The sequence below is a fragment of the Solea solea genome, chromosome 14 (genome assembly GCF_958295425.1).
Source record: "Solea solea chromosome 14, fSolSol10.1, whole genome shotgun sequence".
NCBI lineage: Eukaryota > Metazoa > Chordata > Actinopteri > Pleuronectiformes > Soleidae > Solea > Solea solea.
In genome coordinates, this window is record NC_081147.1 from 12,053,895 (window position 1) to 12,079,331 (window position 25,437).

A 25,437-nucleotide genomic window follows, 5' to 3' on the forward strand; every position below is an offset into this window, starting at 1 on the left:
CAAACAACTGCGATACACAGAGCATGTGGCACATTTGTCACACCACAGGAAGTTCATATGCAACTTGTATGCACGTTTGCTTCTTTATGTCATTGACATTAAGTGAAGAGTAGAAGCAGAAGATTTAATGAAAAATGTAAGGATCAGTTTACTCGTATAACCTCACACAAATTCTAATTTATTACACACAAGGCTATGTCCAAGATTGATCAATATACCTTCACAAAATATTTGGTTTTACAACTTGGTGACATTCAGATTATACATTCTCTGATCATCTCAGTCACAAGTTTATAGTTTATTAAAACATTTTATCTGTACCCCTGACTCTCATCTTATAACTGCATGTTCTATAAGCCATGGGTCATATAGAGAGGCAGTTAAATAAAAACAAAAATAGTGTAGCTAATATGTTATGATAGCTCCTTTTGGCCTCTGTAACTCTCCAGTACCTGAAAAGGTCACCACTGTCATAGCAGCTTGCTGTTGTCAAAAACGTGATTTCATCAACCCAAGTTTATCAGTTTGATGAACATTAAAACAAATTTGAGTTGGTGAAGATCACAGCAAGTCTTTTGACACTCGATGTGTCAGCGTGCATTCTGCCATGCATTAAACTTAAAGCACATGGCAATATACTGATTTCCTGTGTATTGTACATTTTTTCTGGGCATGTTTGTTTTGTATTAATGTCGTTCACCTGCTTAAAACTGTTGGCTTGCAACATACTAGTAAGTATTTTAAGCTAAATTCCTTTCCACCGTTATGAAGAGGAATAAGTGATATTGATGCATTTGCTAATATCCCCTGTAGAGCAGCAACACGGGTAATTTGTATCATCAAATAGAGTCACTAGTCATCTGTAACATAACAGGACGTCAATAACTATATGTATACAAAAGGTAAAAATTACATTTAGATACCTCAACACAAATGTTCTTAATTTGCTTTAAATGAAGAACAATGATTGTATGTTATGTAAAAGCAAAATTGTTCAGTTGTCAAGACATACCGTATACCTTAAAACAAAAATTAAGACAGTTTTAAAAGGTAAATATCCATGTTAAGTCAATGTCATTGTTCAGTGGAAAGTGCTTTTTGAGGAATCTCAATCCACCTTTAGTAAGGCAGCCGTGACTCTGTCTCTAAAATGTCTTTTATCTACAGTATAACATTACAATCCTTGAGGAAAATCCCTTATCCAGACTTATACTGCTTTAATTTTACCAATGGAGAACAGCTGCAGTCGTCACTCAGACGACTTGTAGGTATGTAGATTTGAAGTCTGTTCCAAGTGCATTTTTAACGTTGCATTTGTAAATACCAGAGTTTGTGAGCACAGGGTTCTGTATAACCAGACTGCCCTCTTCTGTCATGTGGATCCCTCCTTGTACTGTGTACCGGTTATGTGGAACCAGTGTTGTGCGTCCAGGCAACGTCCATGAAATTTCGGGTTTAGGAATACCAGTGGCAATGCAGTTCAATGTCACTGGTGATCCCCGGGTTACACTTGTTATTGAGGTCATCGAACTGATGATGCGTGGTCGAAACACCATCACCTCAACTGGATACGATAGTGTTGATGAGCCAAACGAGTTAAAGGCTTTACAGATGTAAGTTCCTTTGTCAAAGGTTGCCACCTGCCTTAGCTGGAGGGTCCCATTGGCCAGAAAAGATACCCGACCTATGGTTTGAGGTTTGTCCAAAACAAGGCCATTGGGCAGGGTCCACGTGATTGATGCCTGTGGCCAGCCATCAACAGTGCAAGGCAAGTTAAGGTGAAGGCCATAGGTTATCTTCATCCCACCTAGAAAAGTGAAATTTTAAGACAAAGTAAATTATTTCCTGGAAATGACAGATACTAAGACAGATGCAGCTACATACATATAAGGGCAAGTGAGCCAAGGGTGAACAAGTGCTGAAAAAAAACCCAGAAGCAATGTCTCACCGTGTCTGGGTCCACATTGTATGGTAGGCTACAGTTTTTCAAATTATTAAAAGTGTAGATTGCTTATTTATTTATTTTTTGGAGTGGGATTAAAATAAAACTTGATTGGTCTGATGTGGGTGTGAAGAGTAAGTGCGGGGAGCATACAGCTCCATGAACGATAAGTGGAAATTCTCCTAAATTGTGTCTTTTGTACTTGAATTTGTTAGTGATTGCAAACCAAACCACACCATGATTTGTCTCTCAAAAGAATTCTGGATTGATTTGTTCCCTACCTGACCAAATCAACATTTTGCAAGTTTGAACTAAACTGCAAAGTTAACAGCTAATAACATTAAATACACGTCTAACACATTTCATTGAAAAGAAACCAAGTATGGGAAAAAGTATGGGAACATTTTTCTTTCTTTTTCTTCTAAATATCTTAAGACATTTACCAAATAGTACAATTTATAAATATACCAAGTATATAGCTTCTTAAATAATTTGTCATGTAATTTCATACCTGTAGATCCTCTGATCATTGGTTTTCTGCCTGCTTCGAGTGCATAGCGTTTTTCTGCGTGTCCTGCCACATTTTTTGCCAGGCACCGGTACACTCCCTTATCAGTTGCAACAGGTTGAGCGATCCGTAGAGTTCCAGTACCCAAATGGTGTGCGAAGCGTTGGAGTCTATCACCGGGGGATAACAACGTCCCATTTGGTAGTATCCATGTCAATTCTGGGTTTGGCTTTCCACGAGCAGAACACTCCAGGATCAGTTCCCCACCATCTTGCTTTATTGGTAAGATTTCAATATTGGGAACAGCAAAGCTGGGTTTCTCTGCTAGTGATGCCACTTCTAATTCCACCAAAAGTGAAGCTTCACCTAGATGGTTCTTAGCTACACACATGTATCTCCCTCCATCTGATTTCCTCACTCCTCTCAGCTCCAAGCTACCATTCTGGTGTACTTGGAAGCGACCACCAAGGTAGGGTGCTGTGAGTGAGTGGCCATAGGGAGTAACCCACCATACTCTTGGTTCAGGTTTTCCTTCCACTCTGCAATCCAGAAGCATCGTTTGATAGGAAACACCCAAAACCGCTGTGGTTCTCTTTCCTTCCATTCCATTGATAAAAGGTTCCTGTGGCTCAATTTCAAGTTTGATGTTTTTAACGTCATCACCAGCAGAATTCCGTGCTATACATGCATATTTACCTTCATTAGCAAGTCTTACCCTTTTCAGCACCAAAGTCCCATTGTCCATTATGTAAAATTGGTCTGATGAGGCAGATATCACCTTATTTTGTGGTGAGATCCAAATGATTCTTGGCGTAGGTTCACCTGTTGCCTGACAACTGAATTTAGCAGATTTTCCCAGCTTCGCTATCACCAAAGATTGTGATTTTAGTTTAATCTGTGGAGCGTTTGGTCCCACTTGGACGCTGACCTTTCGTTCATCTTTGCCAAGTTTGTTTTTGGCATAGCAAGTATAGTCACCCTCGTCTTTTTTCCCCATGTGCTGGAGAAGTAAAGTTCCATTGCCTAAGATAACATAGCGGCGGTTACGAAGACCACTGTCATCTGACTGAAGTGCATTGTTGATTAAAGTTCCATCTGGAAGACCCCAAGACACTTCTGGGTCAGGGAGGCCCGATGCAACACAGTCCACCTTAAAGGAAAACCAAGGAAGGTGAAATAGTGAATCTAGGCCCAGCTCTGAATAAATATCAACATAGAATATGTGGAATTTAGCTGACTCAAGCTATGTTCAACCTGCAAGACCCTTCCCCCTTTTGCTCTAGCACTTCAATGAAAAGCCCAGTGCATCACTGTTGTGCTCACTTTCTTTTTTCTTTTCTTTTTTTTACTTTCACCTCGCTAACTCTCCCAAAAGATTCAAAAGGTTTTTACCATCCTCTGCAGACAGACTGAGATTTGTATAAAGCTGCGACATCTCAGCATGCAACTTTCATTTTACTGTGAATACATTTAATAAAAATGTCATTGATTAATGAGTAGATTCATTCTAGTCCTTTGCATTACTGACACCTGGTGGACTGTAGAGGAGCAGCCTCTGGTGGCCATTGGTTGTTTACATGTCATCTGGCTAATTTGTGCCCCTGGTCTTAAGACCCCAGTTGAAGCGCAAGCAAACTGTGGTCTGCTGGAACCTTTTAGTTTCTTTAAAAAAGTTCCTGAGGGACTTATAGTTATGATATGAATCCTTGATTAATTATATCAAAACACTCTCAAACCAAAACTCCCACCACAAGAATGCTATTGACTACAGTTTTCTGGCAATACAAGTACTGGTTACACAAAATCCTTCCCTTCAATATTTGATCCAACCTATCTTATTTTAAATGAATTTTAAGCTAGCACCCTTTAGCTACCTGGAAATTGTCTCCAAAGGTGACCTTGGTCTGTGGAGTTCTCACATGTTCGATTCTCGGAGCAGTCATCAGTACTTCCACCTGATAAAGCAAATAAATAAATAACATGTAATTATAATCAGGTAATAGAGCTAGAGCCAGGGTAGACTTTGTAAGATTAAATAGTTGTTTAAAACACACACATATGAGATGGTTAAAAGAGGAGGATAAAGAGTCATTATCTGTCCTGTTCATACCTGGAAGAGCTCCATGTCCTCCCCATTAGGCCTTTGAAAGACACACAGATAATTTCCACCATCTAGTTCTGTTAGCTGAAGAATCCTCAGAGTCCCATTACGGAAAACTTTAATTGGTCTCTCCGGACTAGAGACAGATGTGGATAAAATGACAGTGAGATTACAGCAGTCAGGTTTAAAGCTTCTGCACACCTTAAGTCCACTGTATTTGTTGATCAGACCTCTTTCTGGACAATGCTTACTAAAATTATTGAACAGTATATTTTCAGCTAGCAGTTTATACATGGATTTTAATAAACCATATTGTTTACATTTAAACTTGTTAATTCTTACTTACTACAATAACTTAATTCATTCTATGTCTTTTGTAAGTACTGGGGTGGAGTGGCTCAGTGGTTAAGACCCTACCTTGTGTACCCTACCTTGTGTACCAAAGACATCATGGTCGCAAGTTCGATTCCACCCCTGGCTAATTGTACTTGATTCCATTGTAAGTCGCTTTGGATAAAAGCGTCTGCTAAATGACATGTAATGTAATGTAAAGTACCAAGTTCACCATTATAATGTTACACAAATGTGTACCTAGAGAGGAAATCCCAGGGTTAAATAAGTTATTTGGTAAACAGCTTTTAATTACAGATTAATCAAGATCATTATTAGGCTCAGTGAAGCCAGGTAACTAAAATATATCTAGATATATTGATCTAGTTTTGTAGTACAAGCTTCACCTGGTGTCCCCTGTGTTTTGTATGGGTTTTGTGTGGAATGATGTTTGAGTTTTAGCAGGCATTTTAATTACCTGTATCGATACTCTAGTATGGTCTTCGAGGGTAGCTGCCAGATGGTCCCCCTTGTGGATCCGGTTGACTCTGGACAGTGGAGGTAGACAGCAGAACCATACATAGCAGAGACAGAGTGTTGTCGGGATGGCACAGCATGTCGATGAGTGGAAGGAATGGGAAGAGGAGGAGGAGCAGGCTGGTGGAAGAATGAGGGAGAATCTGCCCTCACCTCCAGCTGGACAGACCTTTTGGTCATTCCAACAGCATTAGTGGCCACACAATCATATCTGTGAAAAGATGGATGCAACTTTTTTATGGGTGGAATTACAAAATTGTATTGCTTGTGAATTGAATACATGCTTTTCCTGATGTTAGTGACAGCTTGTTCCTTGAAATACAGTATGAAACAACTATGCATGGAATTCAAAATAAGCAGCAAGAAATGTACAGTTTGTCCATCCCAAATACAACTGACTAAGACTTAAAGTCTCAGTAGCTTTATTTTACTTAAACCTGCAGTAGTGGAAATATGATGAGCAATGTTAAATGCAAACATACAGTCAATCAGTTTGTGTTATGTTTTTTCTTTGTGATCACATTTTGTGTATATCAACTTGTCTGAGTTGGTGATAACTGCTCTGTGATAGTGTAACAGTCAGTATTCTCTTGCCAGAAACTCTTGAAAAAGACGGTGGAAGCTGGCACTGGCCATCACTGACTCTGTCTTGTCATAAATGATTCTTAAGACTTTGAACAACCTGCGTCTAAAATGTTGTGCTAGAATTATGCTGTCTATATTAAATAGCCTATAATCAAACCACCTCTGTAGCACATGATAAATTAACAGCATCTATAAAACACACTTCAGAACAGAAAACCCAAATTTGCATACTGTTTTGGTCAAATGAAGAAAGAGAATCATAAAGTAAGTCAAGTCAAGTCTAATGCATGACAAAATCCCAGCTGATAACACATACAGACAGATTGAATAATATCAAATAAAATACCTCCCCCCATCCAGTGGTGAAACATTCTTCACAAGCAGTGTCCCATTAGGGAAGACAAACAGCCGTCGTCCCAGAAACTGTGTTGGTTTTATCTGAACGCCTGCTGGGAGCATCCATTTCAGAGCAGGCATTGGTTCGCCTTTTACAGAGCAGTGGATGTAGACACTCTTGCCTGGTTAGATGGAATATTATTAGTCTGTATTACTTGGTTTGACATTTTCAACATCCTGTCCTTTGATTACCAGCCATATGATGACTAACTATGTTTTTAATTTGTATAACATTTTTCAACATACCTGGCTGAACGATAATAGTATCCATTGGTCCCTCACTGATGCTTGGAGGCAGAGCAGCCACATGGAGATGATAAGTAATTGTATCAGCACCTGCTGCATTACTCGCAATACATTTATAGTCGCCTTTGGTGGAGAAATTAGCAGAAGTTATTTGCAGGGTTCCATTTTGAAGCAGATATATTGGAGAGAGAGGAGTGTGAACCGTCCCAACATCACGAACGAATGTCTTATCCGGAAGAATCCAGGAAATTTGGGCTGGTGGTTTTCCAGAAGCAAGGCAGTCCAAAGTCAAACTGTTCCCGAGGTAGACCGCTATCTCTGTGGACTTCGGTGTTTGGATCTTTGGCGCCTCAGTCTGGACAGCTAAGGTGATAACCATACGATCTGATCCAAACTGATTCTGAGCTGTGCAGAGGTACTGGCCTCGATCCTGAAGCTGGATGTTTTTAATAACGAAAGTTCCATTTTTGAAAACTTCAAAACGGAGACCATGCTTGGTATTGGCTGGGACTGTGGCACCTGAAAAAGGAATAGATACATTAAACATGGTTAATCACGGTTCTTGATGTTAGATCAATCTGACAAACCATGAACCGAAAGCAGCATATTGAGTGTGTCTATCCTTTTATATAAATTTTTCACCTGTGGAGACTTTGGTCCATGCAATGGTAGGTTGTGGATTCCCTGTTGCTTTGCAGGGCAGAAAGACATCACTTTCTGCAAGTGCTGACACACTGGCTGCGGTCACTGTGGTGATGCGAGGTTTCATTCCTCCACTTCCAACACCCAACATCCATGGAAAAGGTGGGGCAGCTGTTGGCCGCCGAGAGCTTATTCGTCCTGCTTTCAAAGTGGACAAATTAAAACAACAAATGAAATAATGCTTATTATTACCTATGAAAATAGTATACCATATCCAATTTTGAATAAAATGTCTATTTCTGTTCCTTACCTCCAATGGGCCGCCAACTTCCATGCAGAACTCCAGGGTTGGTGGGGTGGTAAGGATGAGATGTTGTGATAAAACCATAGGATGATGAGGATGAAGGTTTAGCAGGGTTTGGTGGATTCAGGTTGTAAATGTCAGAATCAGTGGCCACTGGTTGCATAGAAGAGGAGGGTCTATGCAGTGATGGAGGGTTAGGTTTTGGTGCAACTGGAGATGGAGGATTGTAGTAGTTTGTACGAGGTTTGGGTGTAACCATCCTTCCAAGCTGAGCAATGCGATCAAGCTGTGCCTGTAATTATCAAAATCATAAATTACTATAATTTTGGTAACAAATGCACCTCTGAATCATTATACCTGCCAATTTTAGCAAATGGACCATAGATAAACTGGCTGCACCAACTGATTATTTACTATTCCAATTTCAAACCCATTAATTGTTGCTTCATCTATTTAAAAATCCTCCCTCTGTTGGTTGAGTTGGTGTAACCTAATATGAAACATGCAAACTCACTTGTCCCCCCCCCCCCCCCATCATACCTGTCTGTATCTGTTCCTTAGCCTTGACAGAAAAACTTGATCTATATGTTGGGTCCTGCCATCAACATGATGATTTCGATGATGATTATGTGACAAGGGGGGATTAGGGAGTGTAAACTGATGGTTTCCTGTTATTTCAGTGGGTGTAGTTGTGGGCTTGACTGTTTCAGCCGTGATTTCTGGTCTGTTGGTGACAACAGGGTTTTTAACCCAGGGGTGGGTGAGAGACCAGGATCGATGGGTGGGCATAGGTTGTAGCCCAGGACCTAGGAACAGAGAGCAAACATTTGATCAGATGTGCTGTACTTTACTTCCATACATGGTAAGGTAACCCCAGTCAAACACAATATAAGGTAGTCAGTATAAGATAGTCAGGTCAGTTCATTATTATTTACTTTTCACACTTTGTATTAATTATCTCTCTATTTCAAAACAGCAAATTCACAGCAGCTCTATTTACCTTGCCTTGGAGGAGGAAATGACCTTTGACTTGGCCATGAAGGGTAGAGGGGGTAGTAATGATGATGGTGATGATAGAGTGAAGGCGAGTGGGAGGTCGGGGTGACTCTAGGAGGCTGAGGCTGAGAATGTCTTTCAGGATTGACTTCACCTCGTCTTGCTGTATTTCTATCTTGGTTTGGGTGTGTTATCCTGGAAGTGGTAGGTTGCCCTTGTCCCTGTTTTTTTGGATGGAGCCAGGGATGAAGTGGTTCCATTATTGGGAAAATGTGGATCTCAGGCTTTTCCCTTGACTTGTTTACCTCTTTACCTTCACGCTGTGTGACATCTTTTGTCCTTCCTTTGGTTGAATCTGAGGTTATGTCTTTGGTAGATGAAGTTCTTGCATGAGTTGGTATATTTTGCTCTGTTGAAGGTCGAGTGTTGGGTCTTGGTCTAATTTGTGTTGTTAATAGGATGCTATCCCCTGTATTGTAGCTCTGTAGAACCCCCTCCTTTTTAGATTTGTCTGTCTCACTGTCACCTGCTTCCATGGCTGTTTTGTGTTTTTTGTGTATTTCCATTTCTGTTATTACCCCCCTCTCATTCTCTTCTTCGTGGTTTTTATTGTGTCTGCCCTTTTCTTCAGTCTGTGTTCTGATATCAACCCTCCACTTATCAGGTTTCTTTGGATTGACCGTAAATCTCTCCTTTTCTTTAACTGTCCTTTCAGTTGGATGAGTGGTGCTATCTATCTTTGGAGTGACGGTTGTCTTTGGATCAGGTATGTTATGTCTGCTTAATGTGATCCCTGTAACTGTTGGGACTGTGGTAAGGAGATTGTCAAGTTCATATGTAGTATGAAGACTTTCACTGTTTAAATTTTCCTTAGCATCCAAGCTATCACCATCCTTGTAATTATATTCTTCATAGTATTCATCTTCATCTTCTACTGTCTGATACTCCGCAGATAGGTTTTCATTGTTTTCCATTGTGGTTGGAGCAGGTGTTGTGGTTGGAGCAGGTGTTGTGGTTGGAGTAGGTGTTGTGGTTGGAGCAGGTGTTGTGGTTGGAGCAGGTGTTGTGGTTGGAGCAGGTGTTGTAGTGGTAGTAGTGGTGGTTGTTGTTGGCAGCGGTGTAGTGGTTGTAGGAAGAACAGTTGTTTGAGGCCTGTTTACTGGATGGTTGAGTGGGGTTAGGTGTGAATGAACTCTCCTTGATGGGTGTATTCTACGTCTGTAAGGGGGTCTTCTCCTTGACTGACCAGGAGCAAAGTTGTAGTTCCTTCGCCTTGCTCCAAAATGCTTCTTCTCAGAATCATTAGTTGGCTGGGGGGTTCCACTTACTGGAGGGTCTGTGAAAGATGTAGATATTTCTATAATTCTGGGAGGTGGTGGGAGACTTTTCGGTGTTACATTGTATTCAATGTATTTACGAATATCATCTTTTTTTTCTTTTTTAGAATGGGTCTCTGGCTCAACTCTTGTGTTCAGGGAAATAATTGTCGACTCTACTGTTATATCAGGAGGGGTAGTAGTATAGGGTAAGTTGTTGGTCGTTGTAGCAATAGTAGTTGGAATTGTTGTAGTGGCTTTTGGAGTACTCGTTTTGAATATTATAATGCTGGGGTCCTCTAATGACTGTTCTGTAGGCAGAGTAATACTTGGCTTAACATTGTGTTTTGCCAATATCTCTGCCCAACGATTTGGATCCAATTCCTTAACTGATTTATTGGGTTTTCTTTTTGAATCTTTTTGAATTTTTTTGGAAAATCCATTGGGGTTCCTTTGCTCTGTTTTCACCTTCTTTGGAAATTGTGTAGCAAAAGGGCGTATAATTTCCTGGTAATATTCCCCTGAACCATCTTCGTCCATGCTATTTGGTAAGAGCTTCCCCACTCTCTCTGTTGGTACTTTAGACTTTACTAGAGCCTTCCCATCAGTGACTTCCACCCTGTGTGATAGCATGTCAACTCCATAAAGATTTGAGGCTAAGCAGCTGTATTCTCCAGTATCCTCTTGTGTCAGTTTTCTTATTACCAAAGTCCCATTTTCCACCACTTCTGCTCGTCTTGTCTTCTGTGTGGGGAGAAGAATGTGATTTTTGGGTAGGTACCACACAGTTTGACTGGGCTGAACTGAAGTTACGTCACATGGAATAGCTAATGATTGGCCCTTTTCACTGACAATTTTCTTCCCATTGAAAGCCGTGGGGCTAAGTGAAAGTTCTTTAATTGTGAGCCTCAAGGGCATGAAATCCACACCAGATTTGGTTCTGACCATACAGTGATAGAGGCCAGAATCAGACAGTGTGGCATTTAAAATCAAAAGTTCTCCTCCTTCTAAAATGTTTGTTTTTGTATCTGCTTCCTCTACTATGGACAAGTCTGGAAGGATCCATTCAACTTTCATCTCTGGATTGGAAGTTGCAACATTGCACCCCAAACGGACCTTTGAACCCTCAATTGCTGTCTGAATCCGCCCTGCTGTTGCTCTTTGAATCAGTGCCCAGGAAGAAGTGAAGTCATTGTTATCATTATGCCCTCTATTAACATCCTTAGAAATTAAAGTAGTGAAATCCATCACTAATTTCTTAGTTGTTGTCTGCTGCCTGTTGAGCCTCAAAGTGACTCTAGGTTGAAGCAGCCATGATGGTTCTGCTTCTAAATGTCCTTTTAATTCTGTGAAATATGGGGAATTTTCATTTATAGCTTGGACATACTGGTAGGTTGCATTTCCTCTTTGTTGACCTCTCTCCAAGATAGCAGGGCTTTCATAGTAATATGCAACTAGTTGCCATAGATTTTGTAATGTTTCCCGATCAATCTCACATTCAAGAACAGTCGCCAAAGATACATTGACAGATAACTGCCCAGGTAACTGAGGATTTACAGTCCAGGTTATAGGTGTATTATGCACAGGTTGGCGCACACTACACGCCACATGTGCCTGATTCCCATGGCTGTCGGAGAGAACAAAAGTCAAGTTGCCCAAGGGTTTTTCAAAGTCCCTGGTGTATGGCAGGTCCGGCTCTGTTTCAGATTCAGCCCACATGGGATTGTCCCACTGTTTGAGAGGGGATTGAAGAGTTGGCCGTTCACAAGTAAGCTTGTTTGGGGTTAACCCTAAGAAGAGAGTACCATTCAAGGAGTGAGGAGAAGAGCATTGGGGGCATGTCTCAATGGAGCCACGTTCCTTTTTGCACTTTATTACACCTGGGACAGAGAAGAAGTAAGAGGAAGACCAGTAGTGATTAAACAACAGTTTACACATTTGCCAGGTTAAAAATGATTTGTTGACCAAGGAATACTGGAATTTATATTTAATTTGAATGTAATTACAAACCTTCATGTTTGGAGCTCCATTCTACCAACCAGCGAAGTTGACAGTCACAGGTCCAAGGATTACCATGAAGAGAGAGGAGCTCAAGCCTCGGAGCAGTCTGCAATGCTGCGGAAGGGAGCTGCTCCAACAGATTGTCTGACAGGTGTAAATGCCTGAGATAAAAACATCATATCATATTCTTCATTTACTGGTCTGCAGAGGGACAGGGGCATGAGATCTAACCTAACATGCAGAGATTTATGCAAGATTAATGTTCACTACTATTTCTTACTTTAGTCCAGAGGTCCAAAAGCTTCCAAGCAGTGACACTGTTATGAAGGTATGGGGGTGAATATCTTTGAGGAGGTTCCCCTCCAGCTGCAAAAGTTTTAGTGAGGTCAGGCTGGAGAAGGAGTATGGCTCTATAAAGTTAATGAGGTTATGGTCCAGATGGAGACGGATCAAACCAAAAAGCCCCTCAAACAAACCAGGGTTCACTGATGTCAGCTTGTTGTAACTCAGCTTCAAGATCTGGAAACAAATCAATTATTGTTACTCTTGCATTTATTTAACTTTTAAACTCTTCTAAGCATTTATTAAATTAGAAGATCTATGGAATCAAACTTAGAAAAATAGCCCTGATGACGTAGAATAAAGGCAACAGAATGGATGTGAAAAATGTGGTTTAGGGATAGGCAGAGTAGTTTTGACTTGGATTGGAAATAACAACACTCTCAAATGTACAATACCTGTAGTGATCTTAGGCTGTAAAATGCTCCAGAGTGGACTGTGTTAATGTCATTGCCATGCAACATGAGCATTTCCAGTTGCCGTAATGGCCTGAATTCAGACCCCTCCACCTCAGTCAGGCTGTTATATCTGTCAGAAAAGAGAAAAAAAAACACTCCAGTTATTGTACAGGAATAGAAGAGAAACAGAGAACAGTGGGTGTCAATATGAAAGGAAGCAAGTGTGTCTGGGTTGATGTGACCTTTCAAGTGAAGGGAAAAAGCTGGAGGGAAGGAATGATGAATGGTAAAAGCGAAAGCAGCGAGACCTCAGTCAACCTTTAACCCCCAACAATTTGCTCATTCTTTTAAGTCTACCATGTGCATATGAATCACACACACACACACACACACACACAGTGAGAGAGACAGGGAGAGTTAAACATTCAGTGTATCCAAGTTTGTCAAACCTTCCAACAGAAATCAGCACAATTTATATAATTGAGTGTATGATTCTCTGGTGAGTCTCTGCTGTAAAACATGCAACACTCCCTGGGTGCAGTCATCCCCTACCCAGCTGAACACATAAGTGAGATTGTTACATTTTCCATTGCCACCAATACAATAGCCAGATCACAATAAATGATCTAGGTCACTTTCAACCACAGTGTCTTTTGACGCCACGAGTGGCTATGTGATATAATGTTTTTTAGTACAGGTTTACCAACTGGTAACTTTAAACCCTGGCAGTATTTATGCCTACTCCTAACACAATATACTACATTGCAGTATTGAGTTTACGGCCACAGAACAAATTTCAAGACAGAGTATTTGTAACCTTGAAAAGCACCTCATTATAGTTGCAGATGCTGGATTTAGCTAATATGCATAAATTGATTAAAATGTATTATTGATTAAAGATGCAAACAGTGCTGCATGGGCCCTTGCACCCCTGTGCTTTCAGGGGGTGCAGGTTGGATGTTAGCTTTTCAAGGCGATGTCTTTAAATAACTTGAACAAAAGTCCGAAACTTGATACAGCAAAGAACAGTAAATCATTACATCAAATTAGTCTTGCAGCTGCACACCTATAACTAAAGCCATTTCAGACATGAACTTCAAGTAATGTTCGGAAATAATGAAGCAGTGAGATATTGTGAGATGCTACAACAGCACTAGGATCTTTGGAGGATCCAGGCTTGAGCATGCAGGAGGCAGGACCCTTGCCCATTCACTCTCTGGGGATCCTCTGCAGTGTCTCCTGCTGCGTACTCACATGAGCTCTCTGGGACATTAACCAGAGATTAGTCCAGGGATCAGGCTGGGGAATTTCCCAGAGCAACGTCTGAGGCATTTGCATTCACACATTAATCTCCCGAGAGCCCCCCCAAGTTCAGTGTGTGTCTGAAAGCAGCTTAAGTAAGTCACAAATGATGCGAGGAAGAGCTTTGAGACCACAAGCAGTTCATTTCACCTGCATCTTAGCCTAGTTTTCCTGGCAAGTGAACCAACTTACTAAACAGATACTGCTAATTAACAGTCTTGGTATTTTATGTTCTGTTGAGTTTAGAGATCACTGGAGACAAGCCATGTAAAAGCTATTTTGATTTCAGCTTTATTAATGCCAGATTTGTCTATGCACTTTCTCATAATTCATTTTCACTGTATCATGTTTGAGCACATATTGAAACCCCATTGAAGTCTACATATGACACACTGCTGGATATGTCAACACTTATCTCCTCTCAACCATAAATCCTTGTGTTTTGGAGGTTGTGTCCTGTAGGTGGTCCTTGCTATCCTCCATGCTGCTCACTGATCAATCAGCAGAACAGTCCCTTTGAAAAGAGACGACCTTGCATTTATTAGAGTGGTTTTCTTTTGAATGCATTGCTTCAGCCTCACACTAAAGAAAAACAGACCCCAGAGAGTAAATGAGAGTAAATCCAAACATGCCTGTTGTGAACATATACCAAAAGTTTGCATTAGAGACTCAATCATCCTCAGTGGGCACGATGGCCTAATGTTTAGAACCTGTTCGCCCACTAATGTTTTCATTCATGTCCAAATCTCAATTCTGCTAATGAAGGAAATACCTTAGACAAAATGTCAATTATGTAAGAAAACGTCATGGGCACATGAAATAAAGGTATGTATTGTGAAAAATAAAAGCAAAAGCACTGATCTTGTTTTGCACTGCTGAGCTAGTAAACCCAGGTTCATACTTCATACCCTGGCTGTAAAAGATTACGTTCTTGGACAAGCAAGAAAGCGGTTAGATTTATGTACAATGGGAAAGGCTTTTAGGATGAGGACTAACTGTGTTTGGCTTTTATAATGTTTTGGGGTAACAAGTTTGGCTGCTGGAATACAGAGTTCTCCAAATCTAATAAAAAGCAGACAGAGCTCGAACATACACTCTGATGATGATGATGATGATGATGATATTGCAGCAGAGCTACCAAACATTGGGGAGATATTACACAATGAATATGGTGGTGTTGTTTTTTATAAAACTCCTTGATTTGTAATGGCTTTTGTTAGAGCAGTTGCATATTGTTATCCATCCCTTTTAATATTTGCTTTTGTGTTTGATGTTTTGAACAGACCTATAAATGGCATCCTCCTGCAAACACGAAAGCCCAAATTATGACAAAACAATCACTGTTTGGGGAGAAAAGTAGCAAATGGTAAATTACAGGAAGCATTATTGTTGCTGATATGTCAACAATGGATTGCTATTTTGTGATTCACTATGACATTAAGATGAGTTGTCAGTATTGTTGGTGTATTGTGTTTCATATCAGTTTTGGTTTGTGTTTCCACTCAGCAATATGTCTTCATAATAGTTTAAGACAAATCAATAAAATAAAAGGTTATAACATTTCTCTTGTGGGTACGTGTCACTCACAGACCTGAGATGGTGGTGTAAGGTATTATTGACCTCACATTTACCTCACTGTTGTGAAACAGTTCGCGATGCTAGCCTGTGTGAATGAGCATATTCACATATTGATATATGTCCTATAGCGTAGGCGCACATGTGGAGACACTTTATCTTCTGTGGACTGAACTGAAGCTTGGCACCATAAGCTTTTGTGATAATTGCTGACATGCCTCATCACATAAATGCAGTCGTAAAGAGCCGAGGATCTACACTTAGCACAAATATCATGTGCTGTAGCAAAAGCTGCTCCAATGTGAAGCCTCCTGAGAACAATAGTACAGCTGCTAACCACTTTGCAATGTTAATATGGATTACTTGCAGGCTGAAATATTCATTCAAACCTTTATTTTACTAGGAAGTCACATTGAGATTAAAATCTCTTCAACAAGTAAGCGATGGCCAATTACAATAATAAATACCATCACTAAACAGAAAAACAATAATGCAGACTATAAAACAAAGACAGTTATAATAAGGGATGATTTATACGTTAACTGAAGCAGCTACAACTCTCGGTAACTACTTATTTTATTCTACCTCTGATGAGTTATAAGGGACACATGTTTGAATTTAGTCATTCCAGTACCAGGGGCCATGGAAGGAAAAGCTTAATTTGCCATTGTCTGTACAAATAATACTGGCACAATAAGACAAACCGATTTGTTATGAAAAAAACAAAGTCTGTGCTATTTCTCTGTTGTGATGGAAAACTGTGAAAACACCGTCCACAGCACAAAAACCCACATGGAACTGATTATGAGATTTAGTCCCTCTCAAGTCAAATGCTGGTGCAAAAATCGTTTAAAGGAGATTTTGTCAAATCAACTACACCATGGGCTACTTGAAGTTTGGAAGATGCTTCTTCAATTCTGACAGTCTGTTCTCCCTCAGAGAAGACATTTCTCTGCAGGATACATGCATTCAAACATAGTCTGAACAAAACAGCCATAGTATCTCACTAATCAAAATGCACTCTGCTCAGCATTTTGGTTTGTGAGTCATCTGAGGCAAGTGTTGATATAAGCAAAAGAAAAAGAAAACATTTCTCTGACAAATTACCTACACTGCATTCCATAATTCCATAGAGTGTTTAGTTTTCGTCCCCTTGGGCTTGTGTGAGTAACAGTGCTTCTTTGCCTTTGTATAGATGTGTGTTTTTGCACATGTATAGCGTCTTCTTACCCCAGGTTGAGCCTCTCTGTGTCTCTAGGAAAGGTTTTTGGTATGATGGTCAGGTGTCTGAACGTACAGTGGACCTCTTTAACGCCAGGGCAGCTGCACATCCGTGGGCAAGATGGGGCAGCGCAGATCTACAGGAGAGAAGTGGAGACAAGAGGGAAGAAAGGACCATCAGAGTAAGAGGAAATGGTGAAGAGGAGGAGAATAATTCCAGGGAGAAAGAGATGAAAGATAAAGGGCAGAGACAGAAAGTATTGAAGGAAGAATGCAAGAGCAGTGAGCGGAGGTGAATTCAGAGAAGGTGAGATAAGAAAAGGAGCAGCAAAGGGATGAGTTCAGACCTGTGTGGAAACTGACACTTTGGAAAGAAATCAGTACTAAGTGGAATAAATAGACCTGAGGCTTCTATCAAATACACCAGGTGTGTTAACATTAATTGTGCCCAATTCTAGCATTAACATTACTGCCTCAAAGAGATAGAATAAACACTGATTTACTCAGAAAGGGGAATATTTCTTAAGGGGAGCTTTATATATATATTTACTTGAAATTATGAATATTTTTGTTGTGATTTACCTTAAAACATCAGCTTTGGTAAACTTTGGCAGCATTACAATGTTTCCACATAGCCTTCACAGTAAGCAGGGCACTGCTAAGACGTCTCTCTTTTATAGATTAACTGTCAAATTGTTAGGGACTTTAATCAGTCAAGCTTTTGATGATGTAAGCAAACGACCACTGGCCTCTGTACGAAGCTGAGTGCTTCTGCAAGGAACATTTACCGTTTGCCATAGCAGTAATGAGAGCAGCAGAGGAAACCACCCTGCAGACAACCTGCAGGGGATCTTGGTGCAGCACCACAGCGCCATGACTGGATGGCTGTCTGACCGCTCACGCCATTAAAATACCTGGAGGAAGGAAGGATGTGATTTAGATGCATGGAGATACAGTGTTTAAAAAGCCACTCTGAAACCTAAAATTTTGATTTACGACAGGGCTGTTGTAGTGGGTTGTATCTTGTAAAAGTGTAACTCATAAATTCATGAACGTTTGACGAGTGCAAGCATTCATCCAGTGCATACTCCACCAGTCCCTGCAACTCAGAACAGGATAAGCACTTTAAAATAGTGGATATACGGATTGTGCAACGTGAAGAATGATAATTTGTATTAATAAATGGATGACTCCATAACCACATTATGTCCTAGACGTGTTTATCTATTGAAGACTAATTCTTGGTATTTTCTGAATACCTTTAGGCTTCACTCAGCAGTTTTTAGCCCTACAATAAATACAATCACATTAACTGACCAAAAACACCATGACAGTGTGAAAACAGCTCTGACGTTAAAGTTTATATGGCAAACTTGATAACACGACATCGCTTAGACAGCCGCAATGACCAACATGAGCATTTTCTGGTCTCCTGAGGGACAAATTTAGCTTTTAAGGTTCCAAAACACCACAGTGTTGATCAGTCAGCTGCTGAAATTGTCTGTCTGCAGTTGTGTGCTGGACACTGTGCCTGAGGAGTTGTCTGGTGATAATTCTCCATGCCTTCAATAACTACCAGCAACCCCTTTCACATTAGTCATTTGATCCTTTGTTAAAATTTGCATTTAATAACACGGCAGGAATGGTTTATGTTGGCTGTTTATTTAAACTGGACCACAGGGAAGTTGTTTGATGTTCATTTCATTTGTTTCGTAAAAAAACAAGCCACACTCGGAAGCGCAGCATCTTGAAAAACTCTTTGTGCTGATACACATTTCTGCACCCATACATGACTTTTCATGCTCTGACCTCCGACACATGCCGAGTTATTACAATGGCAAAAACTAACGTGATGTTGCAAGGACTAGGTTTTAGCTTTGAAAAGACACGATGAAAGAGAAAATTATCATAATGACCTGCAAATTATGCTGCAATAATAACCATTTTACACAAGTCTGCGCTGGTACACTCAAACATTTTGCAAGAAAGAAAGAAATCACATGGCAGGATTTACTGGCCTCAGTAAAAAGGTAACACTGTAAAAAAAATCTCCAGAGCTTAACTTAAACTATTAGCCCTCCAGGTTAATAAAACACATCAAAGAGGTATAAACATTCATGTGTATCCTGCCTCTCGTTGTGACACCTTTCCTAAGGGAACTTAGTGGAATGCAAATCCTCTTCTATTCGATATAATTATGTTAAAATCTAGACTCACAATAGAAACATCATCTGTCAGTATCATGGATTAATGGCTCAAACTGTCACACTTTGGTAGCGCTAACAAATAACGGAATAGAAAATGATTCAATTCAATTCAATGCATTGCAAGGTGTAAAATACTCACTCAACACAAGCAGCTGTGGTTTGCTGCAGTGCCAGGTGGTTTGGCAGGCATGACGTTGGTTTGAATGATGAACATGCTCATTATGGGGCATTACATGTCAATTACACACACAGCCGCGGTCACTGATACAGACTCTCACCCGCACACACACATCGTCAACTGACTCAAAAGATAAAGAGAAACGTGTCTGCAGGTAGAAGCAAACAAAACACGTACATATTTGAAGTCATTAGAGGCCAATTTGGGGTTTCTGGTTTCCACTTGTATGTCTGTTTCCTCTACTCTAGAGGGAGGCTAATTCACCTAACAGCTGTGTGTTCCTGTGTGTGTGTGTGCATAAGAGAGAGAGGTAGAGAGAGGACATGAATGGGAATGTATCATTTTAAATTGATAATCTTTCTCTCTCCCTCTCTCTCTGTGCATGCATGTGTGTGTGTGTGTGTGTGTGTGTGTGAGGGAGAGTTTGGACTTCCTGCTCTGACAAACACATTAACCTACAAAGAAGTCATCCAGCCTCACTGCCAGTTTCAGTGGGGACACTTTAGTTCAGATTAATTGTTTCCAACATTGAGTTTTCATTTTTCTGCGCTAACAAGTGGCAGCTGCTGAGAGGAAAAACAAATGTTAGTCTCAATACCAAGAAAGTCAAGTTTCTTTAGCACTGTGGTCTACAAGATGGAGGACGGGGATGGGTTAGCTTTGCATGGTAACACTGATGAATGTGAGCGTGACTGAGAATTTTCTTTTTCCTGCTGTGTTTAAATCATTGTCTGGGATTTAAATGCTTGTATCTCTGTGTGTCCGTAGGCTGCAGGTTGCCTATCTTAGTATGTTAGCAGCCAAAGTGACATAAATAACACTTAAAGGTGAAGTACATAACTTTGGGTCATTTCTGCTTCGGTTTACGCCAGGATCAGATTTCACAAATACAGGCTGATTTTCAAGAGATTTTGACTATGAATGTCATAAACACTGAACAAACATGTAGTGTACAATAGTGAAAGCACAGAGATTTGGTGTCTGGAACACTCTGTGACACCCAGACAAGAAGTCTAGCATTTCCCTGCCTAGACTGACTTCTCCTACGATGTGCTCCTGGACGTTGACCAATATGGTAACAGAGTACTCTGATACGGCGGAATATTGACACAGAATAATGTTTCATTGAGCTTTGGCAACAGCACTTGTTTCCTCCTCCACCACGACAAAGTTCAAAAACAAAAACATAGGCAACCGGGTGAGTAATGATTGACAACCCCCCGCCCCACCTCCCTGATTACAGATTAACTTGTGCAGTGAGTGAGGGCTCATACTTGTATTGTCCTAGTCCTCTGAACAAGTCAAGGCAAGAATCCGTGCCACTGGGATTGATAATCTGACATGGAAACCATCGTAAAAGGCAAAAATATCATCTGATTACATCTTATTTGTATGTTGTGTCTTTCATTACTGTTAAGCAAAACCTGACTGGGGGAGCATTTGTGTGTATACAGCTGCAGCACAGTTCCGGGGTGGTGCAAGAAGCTTTTATCCTGTTGAAGTTCTGAACAACCTGGATTTTTGAAGTGCAATTCACTTCTTAAACTTCTCGTGGGTGCTTCTTTGTGTTTTTTGCAATATATTTGCAGCTGTCTCACTTTACAAGCACAATGTTGCTATTGCCTCCATCTGTCTGGATGTAAACTTAATAAGTTCCTGTGCGCAGCGCAGGAATGTCATCTCGCGACACTAGAACAAAACACTGTTACACAAAGAAACACAGAGAGTCAGGCAGAGCTGAAATACTCAAATCAGCGTTGTGTGAACTTATTTGACAATTGTTGGAATGTCACACAAATGTTTCCACGTTTATATTTGAAAATGATACAATACAGTTCATGCCCCAGGGAAATGATTGAAAATATATTATATTGATTAAATTGTATATTTAATAGCAGGTATTTTTCATTCTGGATCACTCCAGTTGAGTGGATCAACTGGAGTGATCAAGAAACAGGCTACTATTACCAAATTGACAAAAATAATGTAAAGTAACTTGTTTCATTGTAATAAAGAAATGCAAAAAGAAAAATGCTGAACCTTTAAACCTCCAATAACTGATTTACCTTTTTGTTCTAGCAGTAGATAGTGTTCATACTGAGTCGTCTTTCTGTCCACTGGACAAATGCAACGCAAGTGAAATAATGATTCAAATAGTACAATAATTCTTTATTTATCCACAGAAACCTGTCCTTACCATGTAAGTGCAGGAGCTATTTGAGATTCTTCATTGGTCAAGGATACTCTAGATGGCGGGATGCTTTGTGGCACAAGAGCTTTAACCTGGGTCGTCAGGTCTCTAATGACTTTTCCACCTTGTGTCTAAGATCATAAAACTTGCACTTAACATTAAAAAAAACGGCAGTAACTGATCGTATGATATACTACACCTATAACCCATATTGTCCACATTAGTTTAGCCATGCACTTTATATTTTAACACATTATAAACACAGGTGTTACATGACCCTCCCTCATAATACGACTCAGAAAGGACCTAAAACTGTAGCTGCAACAGCTTCTATGATTTTTACTGAGCAATAAAGGCGTCCATTCAGCGTGAGACTCCAGTCTTGAGGGATATCATGATGACAACTGAAAGCTAGTTTCCTGTTCCTGCTGTCCTTCTTCAATTGCTTTACCAGCTCTCCTGAGTGAACACACTGGAGACAGTGCAAGGAAAGAACAGGATGATAACAGAAGGGGATACCAAAAAGAAAAATAACCCCAATAGAATTGAAAACATAAAGAGAAATGAGGAGAGATGAGAAAAGGATGTGTCTGCACTATGGAATTACTCAGTAACTCTCACAGACGTGCACCTGACAGAGATAAAGTGCTGTACATCCATCAAGAGAGCCAGAGCATTACAGTCTGACTTTCTCCTTATGAAAATCATATGTTCACTGGCCTTTGTTTTTTTTTTTCTTTATATGGCTTTGCTTTATCTCCATGTTACAATCATCCTCTTATTCTGCACTTTAAACATGATGACTGGCTCCACTATGCAAGAACTATGAGGATGTGGTAACTCAGTGGCTCTCTGTCCTGAGTCCTTCTCACCAGATGAGCACAGACAGACAGACTGATGCACTTCATACACAACAGATTTTCCCGGGAAATCAACTGTAATGCTCCACTGATATGGATATGCTTTCAGTTTTGTCCAAATCTCTTTTAGACTCTTTTTAGGTTGCTTTTCCATGCAATGATGTGTTCAGTAGTGCACAGATAGATGTAGAAAACAAGCAGTAACTATAATAACAGTCGCATGTCACAGACAGGTTCACATTAACTCATCTTACATTAACTGCATCTGGAGTGCATTGGGTTTGGACAGAGAAGACACAATGTCTTTTGCATTTGGGTTGGGTTTAGTTAGGTCCTTTCTGAGTTGTATTATGAGGGAGGGTCATGTAACACCTGTGTTTATAATGTGTTAAAATATAAAATGCATGGCTAAACTAAAGCCTCTAGAACCATGTTTCCACCTGGTTCTACATAGACCGATGTTTCCATTAGGAACAGTGCCAAAAATAACCCGATCCAACCATTCCATTTTTCAGTTCCCTTCCGTTGGGGTACCAGAGCAATGATATGTATGCAGTCAGCTGTTTGGTCGGTGTTTCTTCAATGCCCGCAGTGTATTCTCATACAGAGCTTGACGTCTTGCTGAAGGAAACAGGCTCAAATTGAGCAGTTGTCTGTTGTGTTTTTGTCAAAACGTCACATATCACGCTGACACAGCCATCAGGCACAACGCACACCCCGCCTACCAAGTAAAGGTACTGTTCTCAGTCCAAACACAAGCCTGATCCAGGGCGTAACCATTCCAAACCGTACCATACTGTACCAAACCAAACTGTATCATGATGGAAACACGGTTTATAAGCCCACTCTCTCTGAACTCACCTGTGCTTGGTCACCGTCTCAGCTGCTATAGCTGGAAAAACATCAGAGGAGGCGCTGAACCCTGGTTCCCTCCATGATTTGATTTACAGTACGCTGAAAGGTTTTTTGGGGGGATTACAGCTGAATATCACCATACATACAGTATGTTTCCTACCCCAGCTTTAAAGGGTCACCAAAATAATAAGCAAACCACGGGGGCTGAACTTTTGGTTTAACTTCAATCGTCAGACCTATGATGGAATCTGTGTTTGCCTGAAAACATATAAGCATAATCGGGGACGGAAAAAGGTAAGGATAAAGAAAAATATGATAATAAGTAGTGCTGTCAGTTAAACGTGTTATTAACGGCGTTAACACAACAACAACTAGTAACGTTAGAAAAACTACAACACCACACCGGATCTAGCTAGACCGGAAACAAAACAACGCGCACGTTGCACACACTTGTTTGGGCTTGCGAGCTGGCGGTGACAGAAATATTGTCTCAATAAAAACAACATTTGCACAAAGCAAGCTGATCCACGTTTCTATGTTGATAAGAGCATTAAAATGAGAAAAACTGGCTCAAAAAGAAATCAAGGTACATTTAGAATAGATAAAAATAATTGCGAGTTAACTATGACATTAATGCGATTAATCGTAATTACATTTTTGAACCGTTTGACAGCACTCATAATAAGTCTTGGGTTCCTGACATCCAGTGTGATTGTGCAGCACCGTGAGAGCTGTTTGGGGGTCTACAGTTAATTATTCCAAACGAATGGAAAGCCAAGGCAATTGCCGCAAAACATGGTGTGCTCCTTTAAGAATGTCTAAGTGAGGCCAATACATCTTAATGTCAAAAGCATTACGCTGACTGCAAGCCAAGTCACAGCTGCTTGGTTCAAGATAACACATGTCAGGAGAGGACTACAATATGATTCCCATATGTTTTCCATGTGCTGTCCATATATCCTCATACAGAAATCTCTTTCTTCATCCTTTGATAATAACAGTGTCCAGAAGGTTATTTTGCTTGTTTAAGAGACAAATTTTCTGACAAACAAACATATTCTATGAGTTTTACCAAACCACCGACTATCTGACATATTCATTTGTTTAAGGTTGTTACACGATGACATCATTTCTTCATAATCTTTGAATTTTTAGAGACACAAAACGTAGGTACAATGTTTTTGGATGTATACTGAGTATAAGGGCGGATGATGAAAGTCTTTAAAACTATTTTAAACAATTTTAATGGGCAGATAACCTTCATATTTTCCGTCCAAGCCCTGGTAGTAAATCTGTCAGTGTTCCAACATGGTTGGAGAAGCTCATATGGCTTTCAAACAAACTTTAAATACTCCATACACTCCATATAAAGGAAGTCTTAAAAGTTTACTTTCTGCTGTCTGCTTACTATTACAAAAAACACGGACCTGGATTCAAGTGTAGATGCTCTCTGAAAATAATGATATGTTGTTGGTGGTGAAGAATGGGTTCCAAATTGAAGACAAGCTCTATTTCACACTTTTCCTAATAGTTCTGGGTGGAAAAAGTCAACAGATGAATTAGAGCAACACTGGCCCCATCTGTCACAACATGACAGTGAGTGTGAAATCGGATTTCAAAGTCAAATGACTCCTCAAATGTTGCAAATACGACATCTAAAACTGTCACTTCACAGACAAAGTTATGGGATTTAACTGACAGCTCTGAAGAAGGACAATTAGTTACCAGTCATAACGCATTTCTGGAATTAAACTCAAAACCCTGGAGGAAAATCACTCAATTTACTTTTCGGGCTGTTGCATCGACATATGAGATCCATTTTCAAAACTAGTGTTCTGCACAGAAAATTGAAAATTTCATACCCAGCACCGACCCAAGGAGTGTTGAAAAAAAAAACAGACTCACCTGGAAATTCCCACAGAAGGGGTTAAAAAACCCACGCGCTGTTCAAGTTCAAATCAGACTCCAAAACAAGTCTTTTAGTTTTCACTGCAGGTGCAAAGTCAGAGATTTACAAGAAAAACAGGCGTAAAAAGTATCCACTTGATGTTTTGGTCCTCTGGATGTTTGCTGACTTGTAAAGCCACTGATGTCCCGAGGTCTGTGAAAGAGAGAGTGGATGAAGCGCTGTCTGTCTGTGTGTGTGTGTGTGTATCAGTTTGACCCTCTGGCATCTGGATTTCAGATTAACTTCTTTCCCTCCTTCCTGCCCCGTTCTGTAACTGTGTGGTCAGGAATGCAGCTGCAGCTTCTCCATCCCCTTACACCTACGCTCCTTCCTTCACCTCCTCCAGTCCTCTCCTCTCGCACTCTCTCCCTCTCGTCTGCTGCTTTACCTTTGCCAAACTCTCCCTCCTCAACACCTCCCCACCCTCCCCGATGAAACATTATCGCTTCCCCCTTTTTT

General features: G+C 40.4%; 1 protein-coding gene across 2 annotated transcripts; it reads right to left on the minus strand.

Moving 5' to 3' along the window:
- Positions 1-157: 157 nt before the first annotated feature.
- On the minus strand, positions 158-25,340 carry si:ch211-159i8.4 (matrix-remodeling-associated protein 5). 2 transcript variants are annotated; one of them, XM_058649312.1, is made up of 17 exons: positions 24,936-25,340; positions 17,528-17,653; positions 16,749-16,876; positions 12,642-12,771; positions 12,185-12,423; positions 11,914-12,065; positions 8,592-11,783; positions 8,132-8,397; positions 7,598-7,883; positions 7,288-7,485; positions 6,646-7,164; positions 6,350-6,521; positions 5,360-5,629; positions 4,561-4,687; positions 4,325-4,405; positions 2,454-3,600; positions 158-1,807 (listed from the first exon to the last, which is right to left on the minus strand). In XM_058649312.1, exons 2-17 carry the CDS (start codon positions 17,612-17,614, stop codon positions 1,254-1,256), a joined length of 7,548 nt encoding a protein of 2,515 aa, XP_058505295.1. In that variant the 5' UTR covers positions 17,615-17,653; positions 24,936-25,340; the 3' UTR covers positions 158-1,253. The 2 variants fall into 2 exon arrangements, with proteins under 2 accessions (XP_058505295.1, XP_058505294.1); XM_058649311.1 differs by having other exon boundaries at positions 7,288-7,488.
- Positions 25,341-25,437: the final 97 nt, after the last annotated feature.